This window comes from Aptenodytes patagonicus, chromosome 1 (assembly GCF_965638725.1).
Source record: "Aptenodytes patagonicus chromosome 1, bAptPat1.pri.cur, whole genome shotgun sequence".
NCBI classification, from domain to species: Eukaryota; Metazoa; Chordata; class Aves; order Sphenisciformes; family Spheniscidae; genus Aptenodytes; species Aptenodytes patagonicus.
The window spans coordinates 194774910-194797599 of NC_134949.1; the positions used below are offsets into that span (position 1 = coordinate 194774910).

Genomic DNA, 22690 nt, shown 5'->3' on the forward strand with positions numbered 1-22690 from the left:
GAACAAATAACAGGAAGGAGGATGGAAAGAAATTACATGTGGATGGGAAATAGCAATAGCTTGTTTGAATACAAGGACAGGGAAAGTGATTTTTTTTTTCCAAGAAATTGTATTAAACCCACATTTTTATTAGAAGAAATTGCAATTCCATTACGATATATGCCAGGATTATAACTTAGCTTCTCTGCAAAAGGGACCTTCATTTTCTGTATCATCTGTAGATGATATACATCTTTAAAAGGTTGCAATGTTAATGTTCTTGCAACTGGAATGTTTCTGTGACTTCATTATTTTCTGTAACACAGCAGAAAAGTTCTCTAGTGGTCCTGTTACCCCTTCAGAGGCTTCTTTGTGGTCTCCCCTCTTCCCGCTCTCCGGTACTATAGAGGTTGGTATCCGTGCTCCAGGGGATGGGAAAACCTTTATGACTTCTTTCAAACAGCTTCAGATGAAACTTTAGATTTAGTCTCACTTCTCTATCACCTTTGTATGAGCTGTCTACCGAAACAGTGTAATACATCGGCTTCGGTATTAATGATATCTTCAAGAAGGCAATTTTGGCAGCTTTTCAGCAAGCTTAGCAACATACTGGGAAGGTAAACAAAGAGAAATTGATTTCTGTATGAAGACTTGCAGGGATAAACTCGCAACTTCTACACTCGCCAGCTTGTTCTAAAATGGTTCTTCCTTGAAAGCAAATCGTATTTTAATGCTTTTTAAATTTAAAACCCACAATTTTAAATAAATGCATGCGTTCTGTAATATGACTCTCAAAAAGTGCTTTAAGCCTACTGCATAAAACATCCTATTTGCAAAGAAAACAGGAAGGAAAAAAATGAAAGGCTGCATTGTAACTTGCTATGAGCAGTGTATTCACAAGACAAAAAGAAGAAAACAGCAACAGATACCATGCTTTTTTTTTTTTTTTTAAATAGCACTTCACAATGCACTCCGTGTTTTTAGGCAACAGTGGGAGCTGTTGCTGAAGTTGGAGGGAAATGCTGGAGTGTTGCTAATTAAAATGTGGGCAACTGGGACGCCAGCTGCAAATAACTTTTCAACAAAGGGAGGGTTTGATACTCAGTTTTCTGTGTGAGTTGTTTTTATACGTTAATGAATTAAGAATATTAAAATATTCACATTGCATTTGTATAGGGAATACAAACACTCTTCCTTGATTTACTTTAGCTCATCCAGAGAATGTAAACTAGAAGCTCCTACTGGGGAGAGTGTACCAAGGCACTAAAATAATAGAGTAAGAAGAATGCTGGGCATTACAATTTACTAGCAAAAAAAGGATTGTGCTTTGGTTAAAAAGACTACTTCATGTTATTTTCCAGGAGACTGTTATTCGTGTAATTAGGATTTTATACTCAGTCATGAAATAGTCCTGTCAGAGACCTAAAATCAGTGAAGATAATGTTGAGAATTTCCTTATTGTTACTTTGTTCCTTTATGTAGGAAGCATCAGTTTTAAAGCGAGTAGTTTTTTTCTCCACATGGAGAGAGCTGTAGCTAGTAGCTAGTTGCTAGCTAAGCACATTTTCGTGATATGTCATTTGAAGAGGTACAAACAGTACCATGGATTTTTTGTTGTTGTTCTCAGAGATTGTCTGGAGAGTCCCAGTAAATTTTCCCATTATGCCCATGTTATTTACCCGTTATTCCCATAGCTCTGCCACGTACAGAAGGAATAACCTCAGTGCTTTGCTCTTGTTCTTGCTCCTTAAAAACAAAACAAAAACCAGAAAAGGAGGAGACGGGTTTCTTCCATCGCTTCAGCTTGACCTTCCACCTGAGGGGGTTGCAGTTTGTTTCTGTTTCTGTTTTTCTTCTTCTTGTTCATATTGTTTTTGTTGTTTGGGGAGGTAGAAAATTGCGGAAGGGTTGGTAAGAACAGGCATAATAGCTGCTGCTGTGGCAGAGTGATGCAGCCTGTAACTGGCTGTCTTTATCTTTCACACCATAACTTTCAACTCATGTTTTTGAGTCAGAGGAAAGTTCCTAACCTCAAAAACAAAGATATAGGCCTTTACACTGAAAAGTGACCTCAAATGTATGCAGGAACCCAGAACTCAGTCAAGCTTTGCAAACAGAGATGCCTTCGTCTCTCCTACCGTCTTCTGGACTTGACCTCTAAAGTATCGGAGGCTTTTCTGGCAACAAATTAAGGCTGGATAATCCACCTCCTCCTCTTGTAAAATGTTAACATGTGCATATGTTCAAAACATTATTAAGTCCCCAGTCCTAGTCTCCCATAAGCCGGTGTCTCAAATGCAGTAGGGCTCTACTGAAAATCCAGTAGTGTTGTTTATCAGTATCAGCCATGACCTGATCAGCAACTGCACAGAGAAACTGGAAAATTCTGTGGATCCCCGAGTCAAAACCGACTGAAAACTCAGGCTCAAGAAAGCCCACTGCAGTTGATTGCAGTGGCTAATTAGAAAACTGCTTCCAGGAGAACATAGTGTCAGTGTCTTGATTTTTGAAGAGGATCCCATAAAGTTGTAGTTCCTGCTTTCCTTCTTATATAGAAGGAAACGTATAATATATCCCACGGGACAGTAATTCCCATTGTTTGACTATGAAATACCAAAGTGAAAAAATCTGGAGCAGTTTTCAGACAGGAATAAAAAATATTTGTTCTACCCAGCTAGATTAGATTATTTTTAATAATGTTTGGGTTGCTGCTGTTGACTCATTTTCTTTTGAAAACACAATGTAACATGGCGCTGTTGGCAACTTTGTGCATGCCAGGTAATTTCTCTACCTTGGTTGCATTCCATGTAAAATGATGATACTGCCATGCTTTGTGATGATCTTACTCATTCGTTTATTTGAAACACTGTCAGTCTTATTACTTATGGGACAGTGGGTTTGCCCTTTGACTCTCCAGCTTAAAAAGCAAAGAAGCAGTTTTCAAATACAAATAATATTAGAAAACAGAAACAAAAAATGTTCTTGTGGATGGAAATACAACTTCCAAAATATACAGTGTAATGGGATTCTGATCATAATGGGTGCTTTTCAATGCTAGCATGAAGTATCAACTTCAGACTGTAGCCTGAGATGTGACATATTAATGTATTTTTTAAGACTGAAGGGACAGCTATCATACTAAAATAAATTTAAAATGCATGTCTTAAACCCTGCATATTTCACTGTCTTCAGGATGCACCCACGTCCTTGCAGCAAGTCCTTACACCATTGCACTGAGTTAGAACATGACAGTGGTAGTAGATGATTGCTCTGGAGAGATGGTTTCTCTGTCAGGAAAAATATAAATGCTCGTCATGTATCTTAGTAAGTTCTGATTTAAGCCAGGTGTAAATTAAAAGCATTTTTAATGCCACAAACTGACTACTGTCAGATCAGATGAAGATAAGATGTGAAGAACTTTTTAGCAATCAGCTGATTCAGTGTATTGCTTATCTTGCAGGTAGCAGAAGAGACAAGTGCTCTCACACATCTCCTATTTCATCCTACATTTCATGCAGTGAAGGGCCAGTGTCCTCCTACTTCTCCCTCTTTGTATCATTTCTTTCAGTGCTTCATACAGAAACCCTTGCTCACCTACCAGGACGTGGGTAGTGCTGTAGGTCATAGTAGGCTTTTAGGTGAATGAGATTTTCCCTAACTCTCCAACACCTGTATGACTACGTGAATATACCCAGTAGAGAACTGGCCAACTGCTTTGTTGGTGGAGTTGCAAGGCAGAGCACACCCCGGCCAGGCTGCTTGGTATTTTGGGTTTGTAGTTTTGAAGAGTGTCCACTGAGTAGACTTGTTCATATATATTTCAACGCCATTGCAGTTCTACTTCATGCGTTTACGACTAGATGCAGTCTACTTGCATTATACTGTGTAGTGAGACTATACTGGTAGAGAAACAGAAAATGAATCCACAGCAGGGCTTCCAAAGCTTACAATTAAAACCTTTTCAAGGTCAACAGAGGTTCCTAATGAATTGCCTATTGTACTTTCAGAAGAAGCAAATGTTTTGACACACTATTGTTAATAGCAAGGCCGATTTCCTAGATTTATGTTCCTACTCTAGTTTCTGTGGCATAGCAGTTCTGTTGTAGATCATGGCAACCAAGATGATGTATTGTGAAGCTGTTTTACTTGCCACTACAGTTTGCTATTGTTGCAAAGCTATTACTGTTTTGAAGATTTAAATGCAGAGGCTAAAGAGTTAAGTAATTACACCAAAGTGTATTAGTGGATAAAAAACAATTGTGTGGGTTTGTGTGGAGGGGTTGTATCTTTTATAACACTAACAAACAGTTGGGAAAGCAGACAAGTGTTTGGTTGCCCAAGCCCGTCTTAGGTTTTAAGCAGAAGCAACAGACTTCAAGCTACAGGTTGAGAACAATTGCTCAGTGTTCAATTTGATGACGTACATCTGTTTCAGGATTTGAAAGAAAGAGTTGGCTGGCCAGAGACCTGTAAGCAATGGCAAAGGTGGTAATAGTCTTTAGCCACTTTGGGACAGATACCAAGAGACAGGCTATTTTCACTCGGAGAGTAGGAGGGAGTTAGCTGGCAAGGAAACATAGGAAAAAATAAATTGTGCCATAAAACTAATCTCTCTTCTTAAAAATAAGATTTTTAGTATCCAATAGAACTGTGAATTTTCATTTCTAAGCTTCTTCTCTGAAGGTCTTCCTTTTGAGGGTCAGGTTTGACACATCAGAGGCAGAACGACTCCCATACAAAGTTACCCACTGGCAGCCAGGCATGTGTCCCTTACTGATCACGTGCATCTCTTCTGCTGTACGTTGTGCCGCTTCGGATTCACCCACACAGTTTGCCCGAAAGCACTTGATGATTACATGAATTATATTACCTTCTGGGTCACCTTTGTTGGTTCCAAGGAGCTTGATGGTTCTCTGTTATCAAGGGTGGAATTGGAGGTGGATGGGGTGATGTGCTGGCAGATGTTGCAGTTGGTGCTCTGCGGTGATTGGGGTTTGTTTGGGGTGTGCTGGTCTGTGCAAATCTTGCTTCTGATGATGAATCTGAGGACATGCAGGAAGTATTTTTGGAGGCGATAAAAGTTTCTGCAAAAATACATGGTCATCCTGTGCAGATTATAATAGTTAAGTACTTTTTAATGTGCATGCTGAAATAGGATGATGTGTGGCAACAAGGGGCCTCTACTGTAACTTTGTGTGTGCTACTCAGGTTTCTCCTGAAGAGATACCATCCATGTCCTCAAAGCGTGTCTTCACTTGGTGAAGATTGGTTTTATATTGCCGGAGTGGTTGCCTTGAGTGCTGTTTCTGGAGCAGATGAGGCAGTGTCCAAGGGCCACTTGAGCATCCTTTGGGCAGGTGGTGGTTATGGTTGTGGATATAGCCATGTTGGTCTGTGGATTTTCCCGAGTATGGCAAATTGTAGGTTGTTTGATATTTGTCATTATACTTCAGAAGCTGGTATCAACAGAGGTGGAGTGAAAATACCGTCTCAGTTTGGATTCCTGTACTTATATTAATTCTCTCTCCAGGTTTGGGCACATCATGCAGGCTCTGCTTTAATCAGTAAAAAACCCCAGAAACAGAGATACGTATCTGAAAAGCTTATTGTCCTGAGGACAGAATGCTTAGTTTATGTTCATTTGAGTGCTCAAAAGAAAATTTTCCAGATGAAAAGCACTGAGTGATTGAACAGTGTTTTATTAAATAAAAGAGGGGGGTTTTTATGTTCAGCAGTGAGAATTATACAGCATTACATATGAATGTCTTTAAAATGTGCTTTGTATCTGATAGATTGAATATGAGAAGAAGAAGAAAGAAGATGGAAAACGGGCTCGAGCTGATAAACAACAAGTGTTGGACATGCTTTTTTCAGCCTTTGAGAAACATCAGTATTACAACATTAAAGACCTGGTGGACATAACCAAACAGCCGGTGGTACGTACTAGTAGTCTTGTAAAATAGCCATTTTCAGTAGTTACTATTGTGTATATTTTCCATATCCAGAAAATACTTTAATTTATACTATATGCCTTTGAAACAGCTCTCTAAATATGTTTTACAACAAACAGAAATCATCAAGTTTTAAGTTCACCATTGCAGGGCTGTGTAGGATACCAAGCATTGCAGCGAGTATGCTTTTTCTTGACAGAGGTGGTTTAAGTAACCTAAATGGTCTCTTTCTTATTTAGGTTTGCTTTAATACTAGAAACCAAATGCCGTAATGCTCTGACATCTCCCATGCTACTCCTGTCCTCACTGAAGTAACAGCCTAGTTCTGTTGCTGTTGGCAGTATAGAGCTTGTGTGAGTGAGTGGTCAGCCCTTCTTTCAGCTTCCAAACTTATAGCAACAGGAGTTAGTCTTTTTCTGTGGGTCTAGAAAATTGTGTTTCATGGAATTAGTATTAAATGCACGTATTATCTGTGTTAGGAGCTCAGGCATCATGTCAACACCCCCAAAATCACTTGATTTCCTTTACAAATAGAATAATTTTTAGACTGAGAGTTTAGGGGTTTATTTTGATTTTTTTTTTTAAACACTGTTTTGATACACAAACAAGAAAAGCATGAAGACATGTGCTTACATGATGGTTTTGTTATCCTGCAGTGTCTGCCAGCCCCTTTGTCTATGAACCCTAACTTTCCAGTTCTTTCCCTTCTTCTCCTGTTCAAGCTTTCCTTGAGCAGACCAGGTGGGAGCAGGGGGAGACAGTGACACGTGAAGTATCTTTGGTGCTTTTGATGTTTTTCGCTGCTGACTTCAATATCTATCCTCAACCCAGCTGCAGTTTTCAGAAAATTTAAAGGGACTTAATTATGTTTGAGTCTAAATGGAGCAACAATTTCAAAAGTTGTTAGAGCTAAGGCAGAAGAAGGAACAGTGACAGCTGGATTATGGAAAAAATTATTCCCCTGTAAAGGAGGGGAAAAAATGGAGATGCTTACTGTTTTTTCTTAAATGGATCTGTATCAGAGGATTTGTATAAGGTGCACAATCTGTTTGGTTAAGAAGCTGCACAAAGATGTTACCCAATTCAAATACATGCAGGTTCACTGTGTTCTAGTACCTTGGAAGAAACTAGTTGGATAATGTATTCGTGTCTTCTGTTCCATTCATTTATCTAATGAGTCAACCCCTTATCTGTGTGGCAGAGAAGGTGTGTGGATCGTGGGAGCTGAGGAGGAGGAAGGAATAGGAGGAAGATATGGAGGGAGTGGCAAGAAAATTTTAAGATTTTTTTTTTTTTTGTAAGAGATAGGTATGACAGTCACTATCTCGATCGCTTTGAATGTAAGTAGGTACAGATTTATCCCATCTAACATGACTTCAGCTAAAAATAGTCACCCACAACTCCCACTTAAGCCATGGGAGAACAAAAGTTTTCTTCCTCCTGTGATGTGATTTACATCTTGAATGTACCTGTCTCTCTGCATCAGCTCAAAGGAGCCTGGAAAAGCTGTTCTTCTGACACACCTTTCTTCATTAAGCACCAAAAGTTGGGCAAGATTAATCCAATTTTGTCTTAATCGCTGCCCTAAGGATTAGATGTATAGGGTAGTTATTAGATTAGACGTATAGAGCAAAATACCTCACATGAATACGTCTATTACGTTTATGATGAGTTTCTATGCCTGTCTATATATCTCTGCTGTCATCATATGCTCCTGAATATATTCTGCCCATAGCATAGTAGATCTGTGCTGTGTACTTTCATCTCAGCAAATCTAGCCTTTGTTGTTTTTTTTTTTTTCAACTATTGTAGTAATACAGGTATGTTAAAAGGAAATTGTAGACTAATTTGATCCAACATCACATGTTATTTGGGCTATATCTTTGCATCTGTGTTTCTTATTTGAGTCTCTCTACTGATGGCTAAAAGTCCCGTAGGGCTCCTGAGATTAATCAAACGATTAAACCCTCTTCCCCTGAGTGGGCCGCGCGGTCTCAGTTTCGAGCTGTGTGTGAGAGTTAGGGGTTTCGTGTTCATTCCCAGCCAGGGTTTTGCCATAGGTGTTGGTGCCCATCCAGCTTCCCCAGACCCGGGTATCCTGAGAAAATAAATGACCAAAATCCTCTGCCTGATGCCTTTCTTCATTCACTGGGTAGCCAGTATGGTGATAAATTCAGAACTATCTTTCAGTACATCATCTACCCCTCATCTAAAGCTATCCTGATTTCCCACCTGGGTTCCCATTAAAAACTTCTGCAGGGAGTTGCTAACGGCATCCATTTCCATTTAAAAATACCATCCCTTGGTTCCTGCTGCTCAGCTGGTGTTTGCTCCGTGTGTGAGCATCCCTCGTGCTGCGGACTTCAACCTCTGGTGTGCAACTTTTTTGGTTTTTTTTCTGAAAATTTCAAGTGTCTGTTCCTAATGCCCACTGTGACTTCATTGTTTGCAGAGCAGCTATACCTGACAAAAAAAAGTAAAACATCAATAGGTGAATAGGCATGCTTTCCAGAAACCGTGCTGTACAGAGGTTGGCTGCTAATTAATCTCTGCTGAGTGTTCACTGCTTTATTTTCTGTCATAGTGTCTAAGATTGTCTGGGTATGTAATTTCTCCTCTGAGTTTCTAAATGTTGAGGTTATTTTCAGACATGAGGAAAAAAATGCTGCTGCTGTCTCCTCAGCTCCCGTTAAAATGAAGTTCTAGGTGCTTACATCACTGGCTAATAATATTGAAAACACATTTGTCTAAGGGAATTAACATCTTTGTTAGTGAAGTAACAAATAAATAAGGGTATTTTTCTTACATAATGGTAAATGTAAATAGTAAATTAAACCCTTGCTACAGAATATGTTGCATGTTACATGGGAATTATCTGACATCTTTATTTTGCAATCGTGAAATCACAAAGCAAGTCTATTCTGAACGCAAACTACTGCTATATTAGGGAAACCTGGGTTTATTTGTTTTCCTTTTTAGTGAAAAATAACAATTTGCAGTAGTAGGCAAATCTGTTGCCACCTACCCAGATGTAAATACCGAGTGCTCCCTGGAAATACTGCAGTAATTCTAGATTTGGACTTCATGGCTGAGAACACAATATGCTTTTTATGTGAGCAATCAAATATTTGTGAAGAATGGAACCATTATGGAACCAGTGGTCTAATATGAACTGTATTTTTTCAAAATGGGGTAGATTGTTTGCAGTTTTTTTCTTTTATTTCAGCTTTAAGTAACGGTTATCCTAAATACAGTGGGGAGTGTTTTCCCCTCGAAGTTTCAGAAGGGTTTTCAGAGCTTGGAAGTTAACTCCTCTCTCAGAAATTTTTATCCCATAATTCTATAATAACATTTCACTTTTTATGGAAAAAATCATGAGGGAAGGTATAACAGAGCAGAGGATGCCTGAAAGGTACAAACAGATTACCTACAGATTAGCTTTTGTGTTAGAATTATATGTATATAAACATATTGAATCCCTTTCTGAGAAGAAAATTGTGGGCCCCTGATTAGCGCTCACCAGGCTCTAAAATTCAGTATTTTGCATCACTGGAGGAAGTGGGGGGTTTCTCTTGATGATACAGTATCAGACTGAGTAGTATGCTTCAAGACGTATAGGCCAACCTGGCACAGCGCAGACCCAGGTGGAGGGTCCTGGTTTCTGGAAGGAGAAGTGATCCTGCGGGAAAAATCGTAACGTCCCCTGAACTCATCTCCTCAAGCCACTTGCTCTCAAGTACGGTACAGTACAGCAGGATTATCCCCGATTTGTAGTTGTCTAAAAGCTCCAACAGTTCAGCATTGTCTGTGCACACAGAGTGATTTTTTTTTGGGTTAACGCTCTCAGCTGCCCTCCCTAAAACCACTGCTGCTTGTTTCCCCCTGCAGCGGAGATGGCAAATAGGAATATGTTGCAAATCCTCAGTTGCTGCAGTTCACGGTCCCAGCTTGAAGTGCCCTTACGTGTGGCACAGACGTTACCTCGCTATTCAGTTCGGGTTGGTTTTGTTCCGTTTTGTTACGCTGTTGAATCAAAACTCTTGGAAGTTTTGCCCAGAGAGAAGCAGAACTGCCTGGGGAATTGAGTCTGAAAACTAGCTGAAATTAAAAGTAACCTTCATTTAACTGGGTGGGTGGTTTGGAGGCGTGAGCAAGTAGTGAGAGGTGAGAACTGCCTTGTGCAAAATGTCACCCAAAGATACTGCCACCAAACAGCAGCGAGCCACCAGAAGCTGTGGACCATGCAGCCGCAGCGGTCTCGTTCTGCCTGAGCCCTGCGGCATCGTCACGCCTGGTGACCTGGCTTCCCAGATGCAGAGTAGGTCTCTCAGCCCAGGAACTGCATGTGGATGTACTTCATGGGACTAAGTGCAATTATGTTTTTTTTCCAATTCTCATTAATCTGTCCGTGTGGTCTAGAGCAGAATTTAACCTTGAATCTGAGTGTTTCTTCCACCCACTCTGCCATCTTTTGAAGCGTCTGTCAGTGACACTACTGAAAGCTACCTTGTGTGCATGCACAAGGACTGCAAACAAAGCAGTGGATGTGCAGGTATACACGTCTACGCATACCCATGTAGAAATCGCTTTTTCGCCTGCTTTCATCGCCTTTTAAAAAATGCATTGCGCAACAGCAGTGTCGTCATACAAAAACGTTTGCGCACTAGTTGCTGTTGTAGTGAATACATTTGTCTTAGGTACCTGACTCTCAAATAATGACAGCATCTCTGTAATAGATGAGATAAGGAAAGGTGTGCTAAGAGATGTATATCGATCTCCTGCTGCCACCTGCTGGGGTTTGCATCGTGCACGCTCGAAGACTGAAGAGCCATCCCCGCCCTGCAAAATGAACTCCCCGCTCACGGCTCCTGTGAGCAGCCACTCTGCTCGAAGAAAAGGCCCTAAGAAACTAGTTTGTATACGCAGTCCGTTAGGGTCATCTTTCTTACTTGTTAGACAAGCGCCCCTCATTGCTTTGAGATAGGTTTTTAAGAATAATTTTGCTACGTGAGTCCAAATGAAGTATCATCATTAGTGTGGGATCTGGATTTTTTTTGCTTTGTAAATTTTTTATGTGTACCTGGAGAGAGAGTAATGATCGGTTTCTCTAAAAGAGACTTTTTTTACTGACTGAGAACATACTTTTTATTTATTTCCCAACTTCTCCATTTAGCAAAAAATGGGAAGTATGTAGGGAAGAGACTGGGAAATCGGCCTTTCTTTTTTTCCTGTCATCAACAAATGTTTGCTTTTTTTAATGAGGTGGAGTATGTTGATATTTGCGTTTAGTGGAACTGTAGATACAGAAAATACAAGGGTTCCAGTAACTCCAGTTCAATATATGCACTCAAAGAGGATTAAATTGCTCAATCTAAAGCAATTATTAATTTAATGTGAGGATTCTTAAACTGTGGTCTGCGGTTGCCATGGCAATCCACTCAAGTCAGTCCCAATTAATACTTAAACAAACAAGCAGGGAAATAGCTCTTTAAAAAATGAAACAAATTACTGGTGTTTATTATAAAGAATAAAGGACGGTGATATTAGTGAGCTGTCCTGTGTCAAAGGTTATACTACTGGTATCACAGCTTTGCTTGTTTTTTTTAAATTTCTCTTCCTAGTCTTAATACTTGAATGTATTAGAAAATTCTCTGGCACCTACTCAGCTCTCCTCTAGAAACGAGGCCATAATAAAATGCTTAAAGCTTTGCAAAATGGCGTGAAATCCAACAGCTCGGGGCTTTGATGGGGTCTGAATAAGGCAGGGAGTTTCAAGATAATCCCAGCCCAAGCAAGACGAAAAGCCAAAAGCTTTTAGCTCAGGTGGAGAAATTCCAGCAGGAGGAAGATGTGTGAGACAACGGTGATGTACAGACCCGCACAGTGGCTGTGTCCCACCGCCCCGGGGAGCCCCTCGTGCACAGCGGCCACCCGCACGGCTCGCTGCCTGTGGCGGCAGCGAGTTCCCAGGGCAGAAAGCCTGCCCGCATCCCCACTCCTCCGCAGTCATGTGAGAAACGTGACGGCGCGCAGATTTTTAGACCAGCTGTGCATCTGATACTCGGGGTACGTCGGGAATATCTCAGCCTTTTGATTTTGCAAGTGCCCCGTCTTGAGACAGGAGCTGTGGAGCATCTCCACTAGCTCATCCGTGGGTGGGTGCTTGTAGGTCTGCAGTAATCTCGGCATCGCCTTCCCAGAGGCACTGGGAGCTTCGTTTCGGCAGCCCGTGGAGCATCCATCTAGCTAGTACCTGCCTCTCCGCACCCTGGCAGGGCTGCGCAGGGACTGCCCAGGAGCCATCGCCCTTGGGGCTTGTGCCAGGCGTTACACCCCAGCTGCTATAATCCCTCTTGGTGCCTGGGGGTTAAAGTTATTGCACAAGTTAGTGCCGATCAGCCAACCTTGCTGTCCGCCGGGTTGTTTTTATGAACCGAGTTGATGTGATTGAGCAGATCGTGAGACGTCATGTAGGAGCCGTGGTAATTGCCTGCCTGTATAATTTGAATTTTTGTTTCCTTTCAGATATACTTGAAAGAAATTTTAAGAGAAATAGGCATCTACAACGTGAAGGGGACCCACAAAAACACATGGGAGCTGAAGCCAGAATACAGACACTACCAAGGAGAAGACAAGAGTGATTAACAAAAGCGTTTACGAAGCAAGAGAGAATTGGAGTGATTGCACTGAGGGAACCGTGGTGGGTTTACAGACAGGACTGAGCACAGCGCAATTCTGCAAGGTTCAAGTTAAATTAAAGCATCTGATACTTTGTAATTTTCCGTAGCTTCATTTTTTTTCCAAGGAATATTTCTTGTATGTTTCAGTAAGTGTTTTGTCTTTTGACAGGAAAAAAAAATTTATAGAACAAACTTGTATTAGATTTATCTTTATTAGAAATCTTTTGAGTTCTTATCTTACTTTTTCTTGGTAGCTTTGTGGCTTTTCCAAGCCTCGATGACTTTGAAGGGAAACGTCCTAGAGGACCCCGTAACTTTGTGGGTTTGCATTCCAGTAGGACCAGATTAATACCCTCACTTCTGCTGGGATCTGTCAGGGCTTCCTCTGGAAGGCTGCAAAGGTACACCACCCTTTGCGCAGTGTTTGGGTGGAAGGGACATGATGCTCCTTTTGGGATCAGGCTTTAGGAAAAACAGCCACAACCGCGGTGCTCATCACAGTCCTTAGACTCCATGGGAACAAATCAACAGTTAAAAACCCGTAAAGTGAAGGCTGTTGGATACACAGGTCTGTGGGAAGACGACAATCCCCTCCAGGTGATTAGTGAGAAAAAAAAATGAAATACCTGTCTATTAGGTACATCAAGGAATAGATTTATCTTTTGTTAGTTTTTTATGATGTTACCTGTTTTATGTTTAAGCATATCAATAAAAGCGTTATTTTAATTTGTATCAGGCAATGTTCTACGTTATTGACTGAACACGTGTTGGCATTTATATAGCATAGGTATGAAAGGTTTTTTCAAACCATGTTTTTATTGCTGGCTTTGCCACTGGGTTTCTGTGTGTTTTGGGGAAGACTGCTTAATCCCTGTCTCTGTTCCCCCATTTTTGAAATGCACATTGCAAGGGTTGTCTATTCGGCATCCTTCTTGGGAGGGAGCAGGGAGGGAGATGGGATGGGACTATTTAATTATATTCTCAAAGCTTTTACGCTAAAAAAAGAGTGAAGAAAACAGAGTGGAAAAACCCTCCTTAGTATACCTGTAAATGAAGCAGAAGGTGAGGTTTTATAGCACAACTTTCACATTCCCTCAGGTCCTTCAGATGTGTGCATCACTTCTGCACACTAATAAAATAATAGGTCTGCGTGAAAAGCAAACATTCCGGTTTTGGTCCACTTGGAAGCAGTGAAAGGTTCGGAGGGGGGTCAAATGCCTTTGGAGGTTTGTAAAACAACTCTGACCCTTTATGCGTAAGTGACACATTTTAATTTTGCTCAATTCATTTTTTCTAGAATTATTTGTGTAGGTATCTCTCTACAGATATGCTTCCCGCTGGTGCTCAGCTTCCTGTGGCTTGAAGTGTCCGGTTCCTGGGAGGTGGACTAAGAGTTTTTGAAGGGCAGATCACGTTCCAGGGATGTGTGTGTGCGCTTTCATAAATATTGCCGTCGACTCCTGTCTCCTCAGGCTCTACGAGCAGGACCCAGCTTGCTAACGGCTGCGGGGCGTATCTGAGGATGCTGAGAGGAACCCAGGAAGTCAGCCTTCATGTCTTGCTTCGGTACATGATGTGCTCCCCAGCAATAGCCAGAGCCTGCACACATTGCTGTCCTCCTCATGCTGTTTGAGTCCTCCGGAGACTTGCGTTCACAACCATGTAGGATGAGAACTCTTGCTTTTCATGAGCTGGGCCTCTCTGTTGGATTCGTGTCCTGTTTGAGCAGCTAAGGTACCTAGAAAGTCTAGGTCAGCTTCTCCCTTGTGTTGCTCCTCACGTGGTCTTCTAAAACCACGCAGGGGAATGCCATGCAGCCCTGATTTAGTAGTGTTGTAATCCAATGCCACAGGTAAAAATGACCATGCCGTTTCAGAGGGAAAAGGTTGCCTTTAGTGGGATCCCCAGCAGGATTATCTTAGCAGGAAAGTATTTTGGATCTGCTTGTATTTTTGGTTTTATGCGAGTTGACTGCTTCACAATTTGTCTTCAGTTGAGAGGGACATAATCAGTCAGCGTGAAATGCCAGAAGATCTAAGTAAAGTAGGTATTTTATTGACCTGCAGAGTGCCTTTGGACAGGGCAAATAGGCTTACGAGTAATGGAAAGTGTACAGAGCATGCCATTTTTTATGGGTTTTATGCTTTTTACCAAAAAAACTATTTTTATGGGCATCATTAAAAATGAACGAGCAACAGAAAGGTTGAGGAAACCCAAGGTGCCCTGTTTCACTTGCAGCTTCCTCTGGAGCAGCACCAGTAAGGTGCTTCAAGGTAAAAGGGGTACAGGACAATGAGGAAACTATTTAAAAAAACAGCTGGGAAACATTATGCCAGGATAAACTAAGAAAAGACATCTAGTGGACAGTCTAGAAGCCAGGCAGCTCGTGAAGCATTTTTTTTCCTGCTTCCTGCATGATTTTGAAGGCTTTCTAGCTTGTTAGTGTACAACTGGAATTTTAGCCCCAAGAGCAGCCACAAAATCCACGTGGCGTGAGAGAGGGGCACAACGAGCCTGCGGGGGTGCTGAGCAAGAGGATGAAAGATGCTCTCCTGTGCTGTGCATTCAAGGACTCTGCTGCCTCCTGCATGGTGGGAGCGCGCAGTAAAGATGGAGGTGGAGTTGTTTGTTAGGTGCCGTTTGCAGGTCATCATCCAGCCTGCAGCCAAGCCACGGGGTCTTGCAGCACAAACCACCCTAGCGACAGAAGCAGCGGGGTAGACATGCTGCTACAGGCCCCACGTTCTCCCCTTCTGCAATAACTCAAGGTATCGCAGGACCGGTCTAACTTCACGCAAGGCTGCGATAATGATTTAGCATTTAGGGCAACCTCACGACCCAGCACGTAATAACCAGCAAAAACTCTCCAGCTCCGCTCCACTTGTTCTGCAAGGGGACCTTACGCAAGTGCTGTTAGCAGGATTGCCATCTGCTGAAAGAGAGGAGGAGGAGGCTTGTAGGCGTTCAAGTCTGATTCCCCAGCTCCCACGTTTGGATTAATTTAAACTCTGAACTCACAGCAGTGATGAACACTGATTCCCTGCTGGTCTTCCCACATGCTGCTGTCTCTGCTCGCTGCTGAACTCTGCTTGTGCAGGTGTTCTTGACTATCGGTGGTCAAAACACTGGTCCACGAGCAGGTCCCATAGGCACAAGCAGAAGTATCAATGTGCTAAATGCCATTAAATGAGATTAAAAGCACGTCTACTCTCTAGCATTACTTCTCCCGAATGACCAGTTCTTTGAGTCATCAGAAATTTTATACTCTGTAAGCCCAGCTGGTACAGGCATGGGCCTGAGCTGCTGCAAGGCAGCAGTGATGCAGCTGCCCCAGTAGAGACATCCCCATGCCGGTGGGCTGGGAACGGGTGAGAAAGTGCAACCCTGGAGGCTGCCACTGCTACGTGGGGAAGCGGGGTGGATTTGAACCCAGCATGGGAGAGGCTGGTCCCGGTGCTGCCCTGCTTCCCTCCTCACCAGCTCACAGCACTAAACATCTGCCTGCCTCCGCTGCTGCCTGCCTCCTCCGCAGCCCTGCCTACAGCCAGCCTGGAGGCTGCTGGTGGGACAGGCAGGCCCGCACGACGAATGGGAGCAGAAAGTATCAGGCGTGAATATTAGCTGCGGACCAGCAAACAGTGATGTGGCTACAAGACCTCCGCTGCCCACGCCACATCTTTGATGCAGAGCTCGTAGTGGGATCGGTGCTCGCTAGCTGCTTTGATCCCAGTGGATGCTCCCCAAAAGTTGGCCATGCTTTGAGTCAGCTATGTATTGTCTTCACCAGCTGCTTGGGGTTGGCTCCAGCTGAACATACCTCCTGCGTGTGTCAGCTATGCCCACCCACATTCACATGTCCCTGTCGCCAGGATGGCATTTTTCATTAGTCACTGTATTTATTGACTCCTAACAAATCATTTTTCTCGCTAATGCAGTATCAGAGCTGAGCTGCTGCTCCAGGCTCACCTGGAAGATAGCTCTGCTTCTTGAGCTTTTCAAAGAGCTGTGGCTGGGTACAACCTGCCCCATTTCTCATACCGGTGGCAGGACTGGAAGACTCTCTTGGCTCTCCTAAACAAGACTGCGTGTGGCTACCAGGCTGTGGGGTTAGCCTCTCTCTGGGAGTGTTTAATTATTTGCACAAGGATGACAAACTCCAACAGAAAAGATCAAAAAAGGCCATTTCCAGAAGAGCTCAGCACCCAATGCTACAGCAGGTGTCTTAAGGCTCACATCTCTTGTCTGGCTCAAGCAGGTCAAACTTTTCCACCTTCACCTCTCATCAAATCCAAAAATTTCAGAGTTCATTGCCTTTTGGAATAGGGAATTGGTAAATATCTTTGGATGGGGAGCACGGGGTACCCATAAGCCAGAGGGGTCAATGACCACAGGTGTCATTGAGCATCGCTTTGGCTAACCACACCTAGGGCTTGTGCGATGAGCAAGATTCAAGCCCCAGCAGCTGAACTTACAGCAGCCCTGTTCTCCTTCCCAGCTCAGCAAATCTCAGCACAAGGAAATGCTTGGTACTGGTCGTACTGACCAAAATGTGCCAAAACGTGTCCCTTGGAGGAGTGCAGCCAGCTGAGAGGGGCTTTCTGCTCCTGACAGCGTCACACAGGGGTTTGGGCTTTTGCAGCTGGTGTGTTTGCAATTATAGGCAAATAACCAGGAGAAGGGGGAAGCTGCAGTATTTGGCTTTCAATCTTGAAAGGAACAGAACGACTGTTTCTTTTCACCTCCACTCCATTAACTAGTTTTACCTCTGGAGCTCATTCTTGAGAGTGGGATTTCCACGGGGACCTGAGCACCTCCCTGAGGCAGGGAAGGCTTTCAGCAGCAGCGAGACACATAACCAAGTACCAAGGTCCAGAGGAACAGGCGAGGGCAAAGCCTTGATTAAAAGCAACGAAGGAAACAACAGTCCTTCCTCAGCCACATAGGTCTATGCCTGCACCCGGCCAGCTGCCCTCACCAGTCTGTGGTGGGAGGGTTGGTAGCACTGGAGGAGGGAAATGAGACCCACCCACCCTGGGCTTCACACATCTAATTTAAGGTCTTTTTTTTTTTTTTCTCCCAGAGAGGCTCACGTAACACCCAGCATGGATACCTGAAAAGCCTCCCTCCACCGCCAAGCTCAGCCAGGGAAGAGGCTATTTATACTCCAGCAGTGGGAGAGGCTGCAAGCAGCAAGGGCTGTGTCCATGCCGGGTCCACCAGCCCAGGCACCCCCAGCCATGGGATCTTCCTCCTGCATGTCCTTCCCAAAGCTCCCTGGCCCACAGTAAGCAAGGTGGCCATGAACACAAAACCCTTCTACTTGTGGGCAGCTGCTGTCTTGACCATTCATCTTAAGAATCAGGTGGGTTTGTGGGGGTCAAAGCACTCTTAGCCCCACCACGACAGGTGAACTGGACTGCACATGCTGCCAGGAGGCAGCCGCTGGGCTGGGGCAGCCAAAGCCAATGGGTGAAGGGCTATGCTAGCCTCCTTAAACACCTTTTTATGGGCAGCTTGACCAAGCACCAGCAGCTGCAGGAGGTTTTATGGCTGCAGCCCACAGCAACCACACAGCTGCAGGAGGCAGAGAAATCATCCCTCCCTGCCTCGGCTGGAAGGGCCAAGGGTGCCCAGCTCAGGTGCAGACATAGCTGTACATAGAGGAGGTGAACCTCAGCCCTTGAACCAGACTATTCCAGTAGCAACAGCATGGTTTTGCTAGCTGAGCATCCACAGCAAGCAGGGAGGGAACAGCCAGCTTTACACAGCCTTTCCTCAACTACTCTATTACAAAGAATTTGGGAAGCTAATTCTTAAACCCTCTCTGGACATCAAATTTTTTTGACATTGCCTATAAAAATCAAACAGCTGCATTGCTTTGGCAGGGCTGCTGGCATGCCCGCGCCTTGCTGAGAATAGGAGGAAAGGGGCTGCTCTCCAAAATGCCAGCAGTGCTTCCCCCCACCGCTGCTGGTCACAGACGGGGAGGTGAATCCAAGCTGTTGGCCCCCAGGATAAACAAGAGGGCTGCAGAGAAACAATTGCTCATCGTTTTTATCACTGTGCTCAGCCACTGCCCTGTTGGTGAGGTTGGGATCACACACCAAAATAGTCTAAAAAGGCCTCCTAGCATCAGTTTAAGGGTCTTTTGGCTCCTTTCTGCCAGAAGTGGAAGGTGATGAATGCAGCTCCAATGGCTCAAAACACCCAGCAGCTACACATCCTGAACAACATCCTGCCATGCTCCTGCAGAGCGCACTTCCAAGGTTACCAGCATTTGCTGGCACCAAAAAAAGCTCCCCCAGGCCCCCAGCCCTGGCCACAGCCACTTGGCCATGATCTCTGCACAACAGCTTCCAGCTGCGGCTTCAAGCAAAAGCCAGCCAAGGCACAGGGACCACAAACCAGCATAGTTGCACCCCTGGCAATGGATTTTGGGCTATTGATGGCAAAGTCTTTCAGGCTTGGCTAGGTTTTTTTTCCTCCTACCAAGACATTTATCTCAGAGCTAAACAAACATGGTGTTTAACTGCTGCTCTCCTGCTGTGGGCTAGCGGCGATGTGGAGATTTACTCACCGGCTGGTGCAGAGTGAAACATCCCAGTTTACAACAGCAGCCACATCCTAGGGAAGCAGCTGCAGAGCTGAAGCGCAGCCGGAGGCCTATGAGAGCAGAGGGAGGCATCTTACCTGCTCCAAGCCAGCAGCAGCATGCGAGAAAGCAGAGGTATCTTGATGCAAATACTATTGTCGTTTAATAACAGCATCCTCCTTAAAGGGCTGTCACTGAGAACAGTGCCAGGACTGTAGCAGGCTGACCTGAGCCAGCTCAACAGTCAGACTTGCTAAGGGAAGGAAGCAAGTTGCAGCTTTTTTTATTTTTTTTCTACATATTTTTTAAAAAATAATCTAATTTTACTTCTCTGACAACAACCATGTCATAAGCTTACGATAAATCCCTCCTGGCCTTGAGCTAAACCACTTGAAAAAAAAAAATCCAAACCAAACCCAACTCTGTTCCCTACATCCATTCATTTAAAATTTTCCCTTTGCAGGTTCTTCCTCCTTGTGCCGAAGCTGAGGGCTGCACAAGGCTCCAGCACCCACCCCCTGCCCATGCCGAGTGGACAAAGCCAAGGGATGGAGCCGTGTTGGTTCAGCTGGGTACCTGAGGGTGCAATGGGGGTATCCAGCTCCCCATGGCCCCACCAGCGCCTCTCCCAGCACACCAGGTGTTCCCTCCACTGCATGAACATCCCCAAGCCTACACCCTTTCTCCTCAAAGCAGGCAGCCAAGGAGCAACAAGCTGCTGCAGCAGCGTTCGGACGTTAACAGCACAGTCACTGGCCCGGGGGAGGTGGGATTTTTTGCCGGCGCTTGGCTGAACCCCTGCACACAACAGGTTGTGGGCTGGAGAGGCTGCGGGGATGCTTTGAGAGGGCAGAAGAGAGTGGATTTTTTAGACAGGGCAAGACCCAGCTGGGGCAGCAAAACTGTGAGGGGGGAGGCATTGAGGGAGAGCAGTGGGGTGGGAGGGCAAAAGGCCAAGGGGACCATGGGACACACACCCAGCACAGTAGCTGCTTCCTCCAGTCCCAAGACATCACCCCCTTAACCACAGAAGTACGAAACTAAAAAGGGAGGGTTTTTTCCCCCTCTTCATAAGCAATCAGCTTTTCTTCCCCTGCCAGCAGCCAGCTCCTGGCGGGTGCAGGAGCAGCCTCCTGGCCCTGCACAGTGCTGAGACCCAAGCCGGCAGAGGAAAGGTTTCTACCCAGTCGCTTAACCGCTCCATGAGGCTCGGGGGAAAAGCTATTTGGATCCTTCCCAGCTCCACAGCCCTTCCAGGCACAGAAAATATCTTCCCAGGAATGCAAGATACAAGCCTGATAAGCACATGTTTTAAAACAAGATGGGGATAGGTTTTAAAGCTGTCCTTTGGTTCAGGCTGTGTTTAAGCAGCACCAGGGTAATTTGTTACGATGGGGGATTTTTATCAATTTAGTAACTCCAAAGCTGTAGCGTCACAGCAGTATGAAGCCTTGCCTTCTCAAATCACTTTAGCTTTTCAGCGCCAGAAAACAGCTGCTTGAAATGAAAAGGGGCCAGAAGAGGAGGAATTGGGTTATGAGGAAATACACTGACTTAATTTCCAACTCGGAGTTGCATCACGGATTGTTGACAAGTGCATTTACCAGCCACGGGCCTCCCACTTAACAGCATGTAGCAACTCCCAACGCAAGGAGCTGGATCCCGACTTTCCCTCGCCCTGCCTCCACTGCAGGCCGCTACCACAGCAGCGTGGCTGAGACCACCGCTTGTTGCCGATGGCACAGTCCTTCCCTGCCATCAAGTGTGGTTTAACCTCTCCTCCCTGGTGCCTGGCAGGCAGAGCAGCAAGGCTTGACCTCTTCCCTGAGGAAACTGAAGGCAGCAATGCATTTTTGGGAAGCACGGTGCAGCCAGCAGCAAAACCACTTCTCTTGCAGCTCACTGGAGAGACGAACAGAACAAAATCCTGCATCTCAAGAGCCTTTGAACTGACACTTTCCTACAAGAGGCTGAAGGGAGACTTCCCATCAGAGGCTGCGCCATGCAGAAAGCATACGAGACTGACAGGAGCATGTAACCCTCTAGTTAGGCATGTTTGCGCGCACCAACTAAATATCCCGATTAGCCTGGAGTACAGACAGGACAACACGCAATTTGCCACGAGCCATTCAACCCAACAGCAAGGCTGTGTGCATCATGCTTTTAAGCACCTGCTTTTCAAAGCAGCACCTCATCATTTGTACGCAGCTGCCACACAGCAATTTGCTCCAGGCTTGTGCCCAGGGTCCCCAGCCTCAGCGTAACTACCCTGTGCCTGGCTGCTTGGCAAGAGCTGTTTTCACCCCCACATCCCAGCTCTGCTTTGAACACTTTGACTCACTGGAAGCGGGAGCCAGGGGTACCAGGGACTGCATGGCCATGTGAGCCCTGCCCTGCCCACACTAAACTTACTCCACTGAGGAGCAAATGTCCCAAACTAAGCAAGTGCTTACTCTCCCCTTCCTTTAAGGCTCCCAGTTTTCAACAAAGATGCAACAGGAATGCTGAGAGTGCATCCTCACCCGGCCCCATTTAAAAAATCCTCTACAAAGAAAGCAAGAGCTGGCTCACAGTGATTTTATTTAGACTTTGAACCTGCCTCCCTGCCTTTCAGCCCCATTGGGCGAAGGCAGAGGGGCATTAATTTACATTGCTCAGATTACACCAAAGTTGTACCTCAGCCAGAAGCGCAGCTGGCCCAAGACCCTTTCCTGGGAGAGCTAAAAATACAGATATGTAAATGAAGTTCCCACAGAACTGAAATAGGGTGTGCTTAAACCAGACAGGAACCTCCGAGATAACTAGGGCACACTCCACTCCCACCTCCACAGACAGTATCTCGCTCCTCCCATCCCGCTGCCGCATCTTATCTCGCCCCTGCAGAAACCTGCCTCCACCTCAGCCCTCCGGCACCAGGGGCCAAAACCTGACACGAGAGAGCAGAGTTTTGGCATCTCGGCTGAAGTGGAGGCCCAAGGCCTCACAGATCAACAGCTAGCAAGTGGGTCATGCCCTCCCCTTTCAGGCACCTTAACCTCCTATACCTGTAACAGTCAATGACTTGCAGTCCAAGGCAACATCCCTGGTCAGGCACACACAACCAACCACGTTGTCATCAGCAGCAACATAAACCCCCTTGCCCCAGCTGAGGCCCTGTGAAGGCACCTGTATTCCTTTATTCAATCCAGACTGCCACAAGGTCAGGCAGGTAGAAAGCGCAAGGAACCCGTTACTGTTGCATCTCAGCAAGAACCAGAGAAGCAATGGCTGTTTGCTCCAGGTCTGTCAAACAGATGCATTTCCTAACGAGGAACACAGCAGGAACAGAAGTTACCTAGCAATTCCACCCCCTCCCCACAATGTTCCCACTACCTGGGCTCAGACAGAGTGCTGGCGTTACACTAATGCTCCATCCATCCTCCTACCTTAATCTTGAAGTCGTACTACAACTGAGAACAGACTCAAGTATCCTCGTCTGACAAAGCAGC

At 44.9% G+C, this 22690-nt stretch overlaps 1 protein-coding gene and 1 non-coding gene across 3 annotated transcripts in view; one reads left to right on the forward strand and one right to left on the reverse strand.

Annotated features, from left to right (window-relative positions):
- Nucleotides 1–13342, forward strand: part of GTF2F2 (general transcription factor IIF subunit 2) — a 98366-nt gene extending 85024 nt beyond the window's left edge. For both annotated transcript variants that reach the window (XM_076363594.1, XM_076363587.1), the window contains 2 exons: nt 5772–5915; nt 12456–13342. In XM_076363594.1, coding sequence (XP_076219709.1) covers nt 5772–5915; nt 12456–12575 — 264 coding nt within the window. In that variant the 3' untranslated portion in view covers nt 12576–13342. The remainder of the gene's footprint in view (nt 1–5771; nt 5916–12455) is intronic.
- A 9023-nt stretch (nt 13343–22365) lies between these two features.
- LOC143155985 (small nucleolar RNA SNORA31) lies at nt 22366–22501 on the reverse strand. Its single transcript, XR_012994539.1, has one exon. It is a non-coding gene; the product is annotated as a small nucleolar RNA SNORA31 (small nucleolar RNA).
- Nucleotides 22502–22690: the final 189 nt, after the last annotated feature.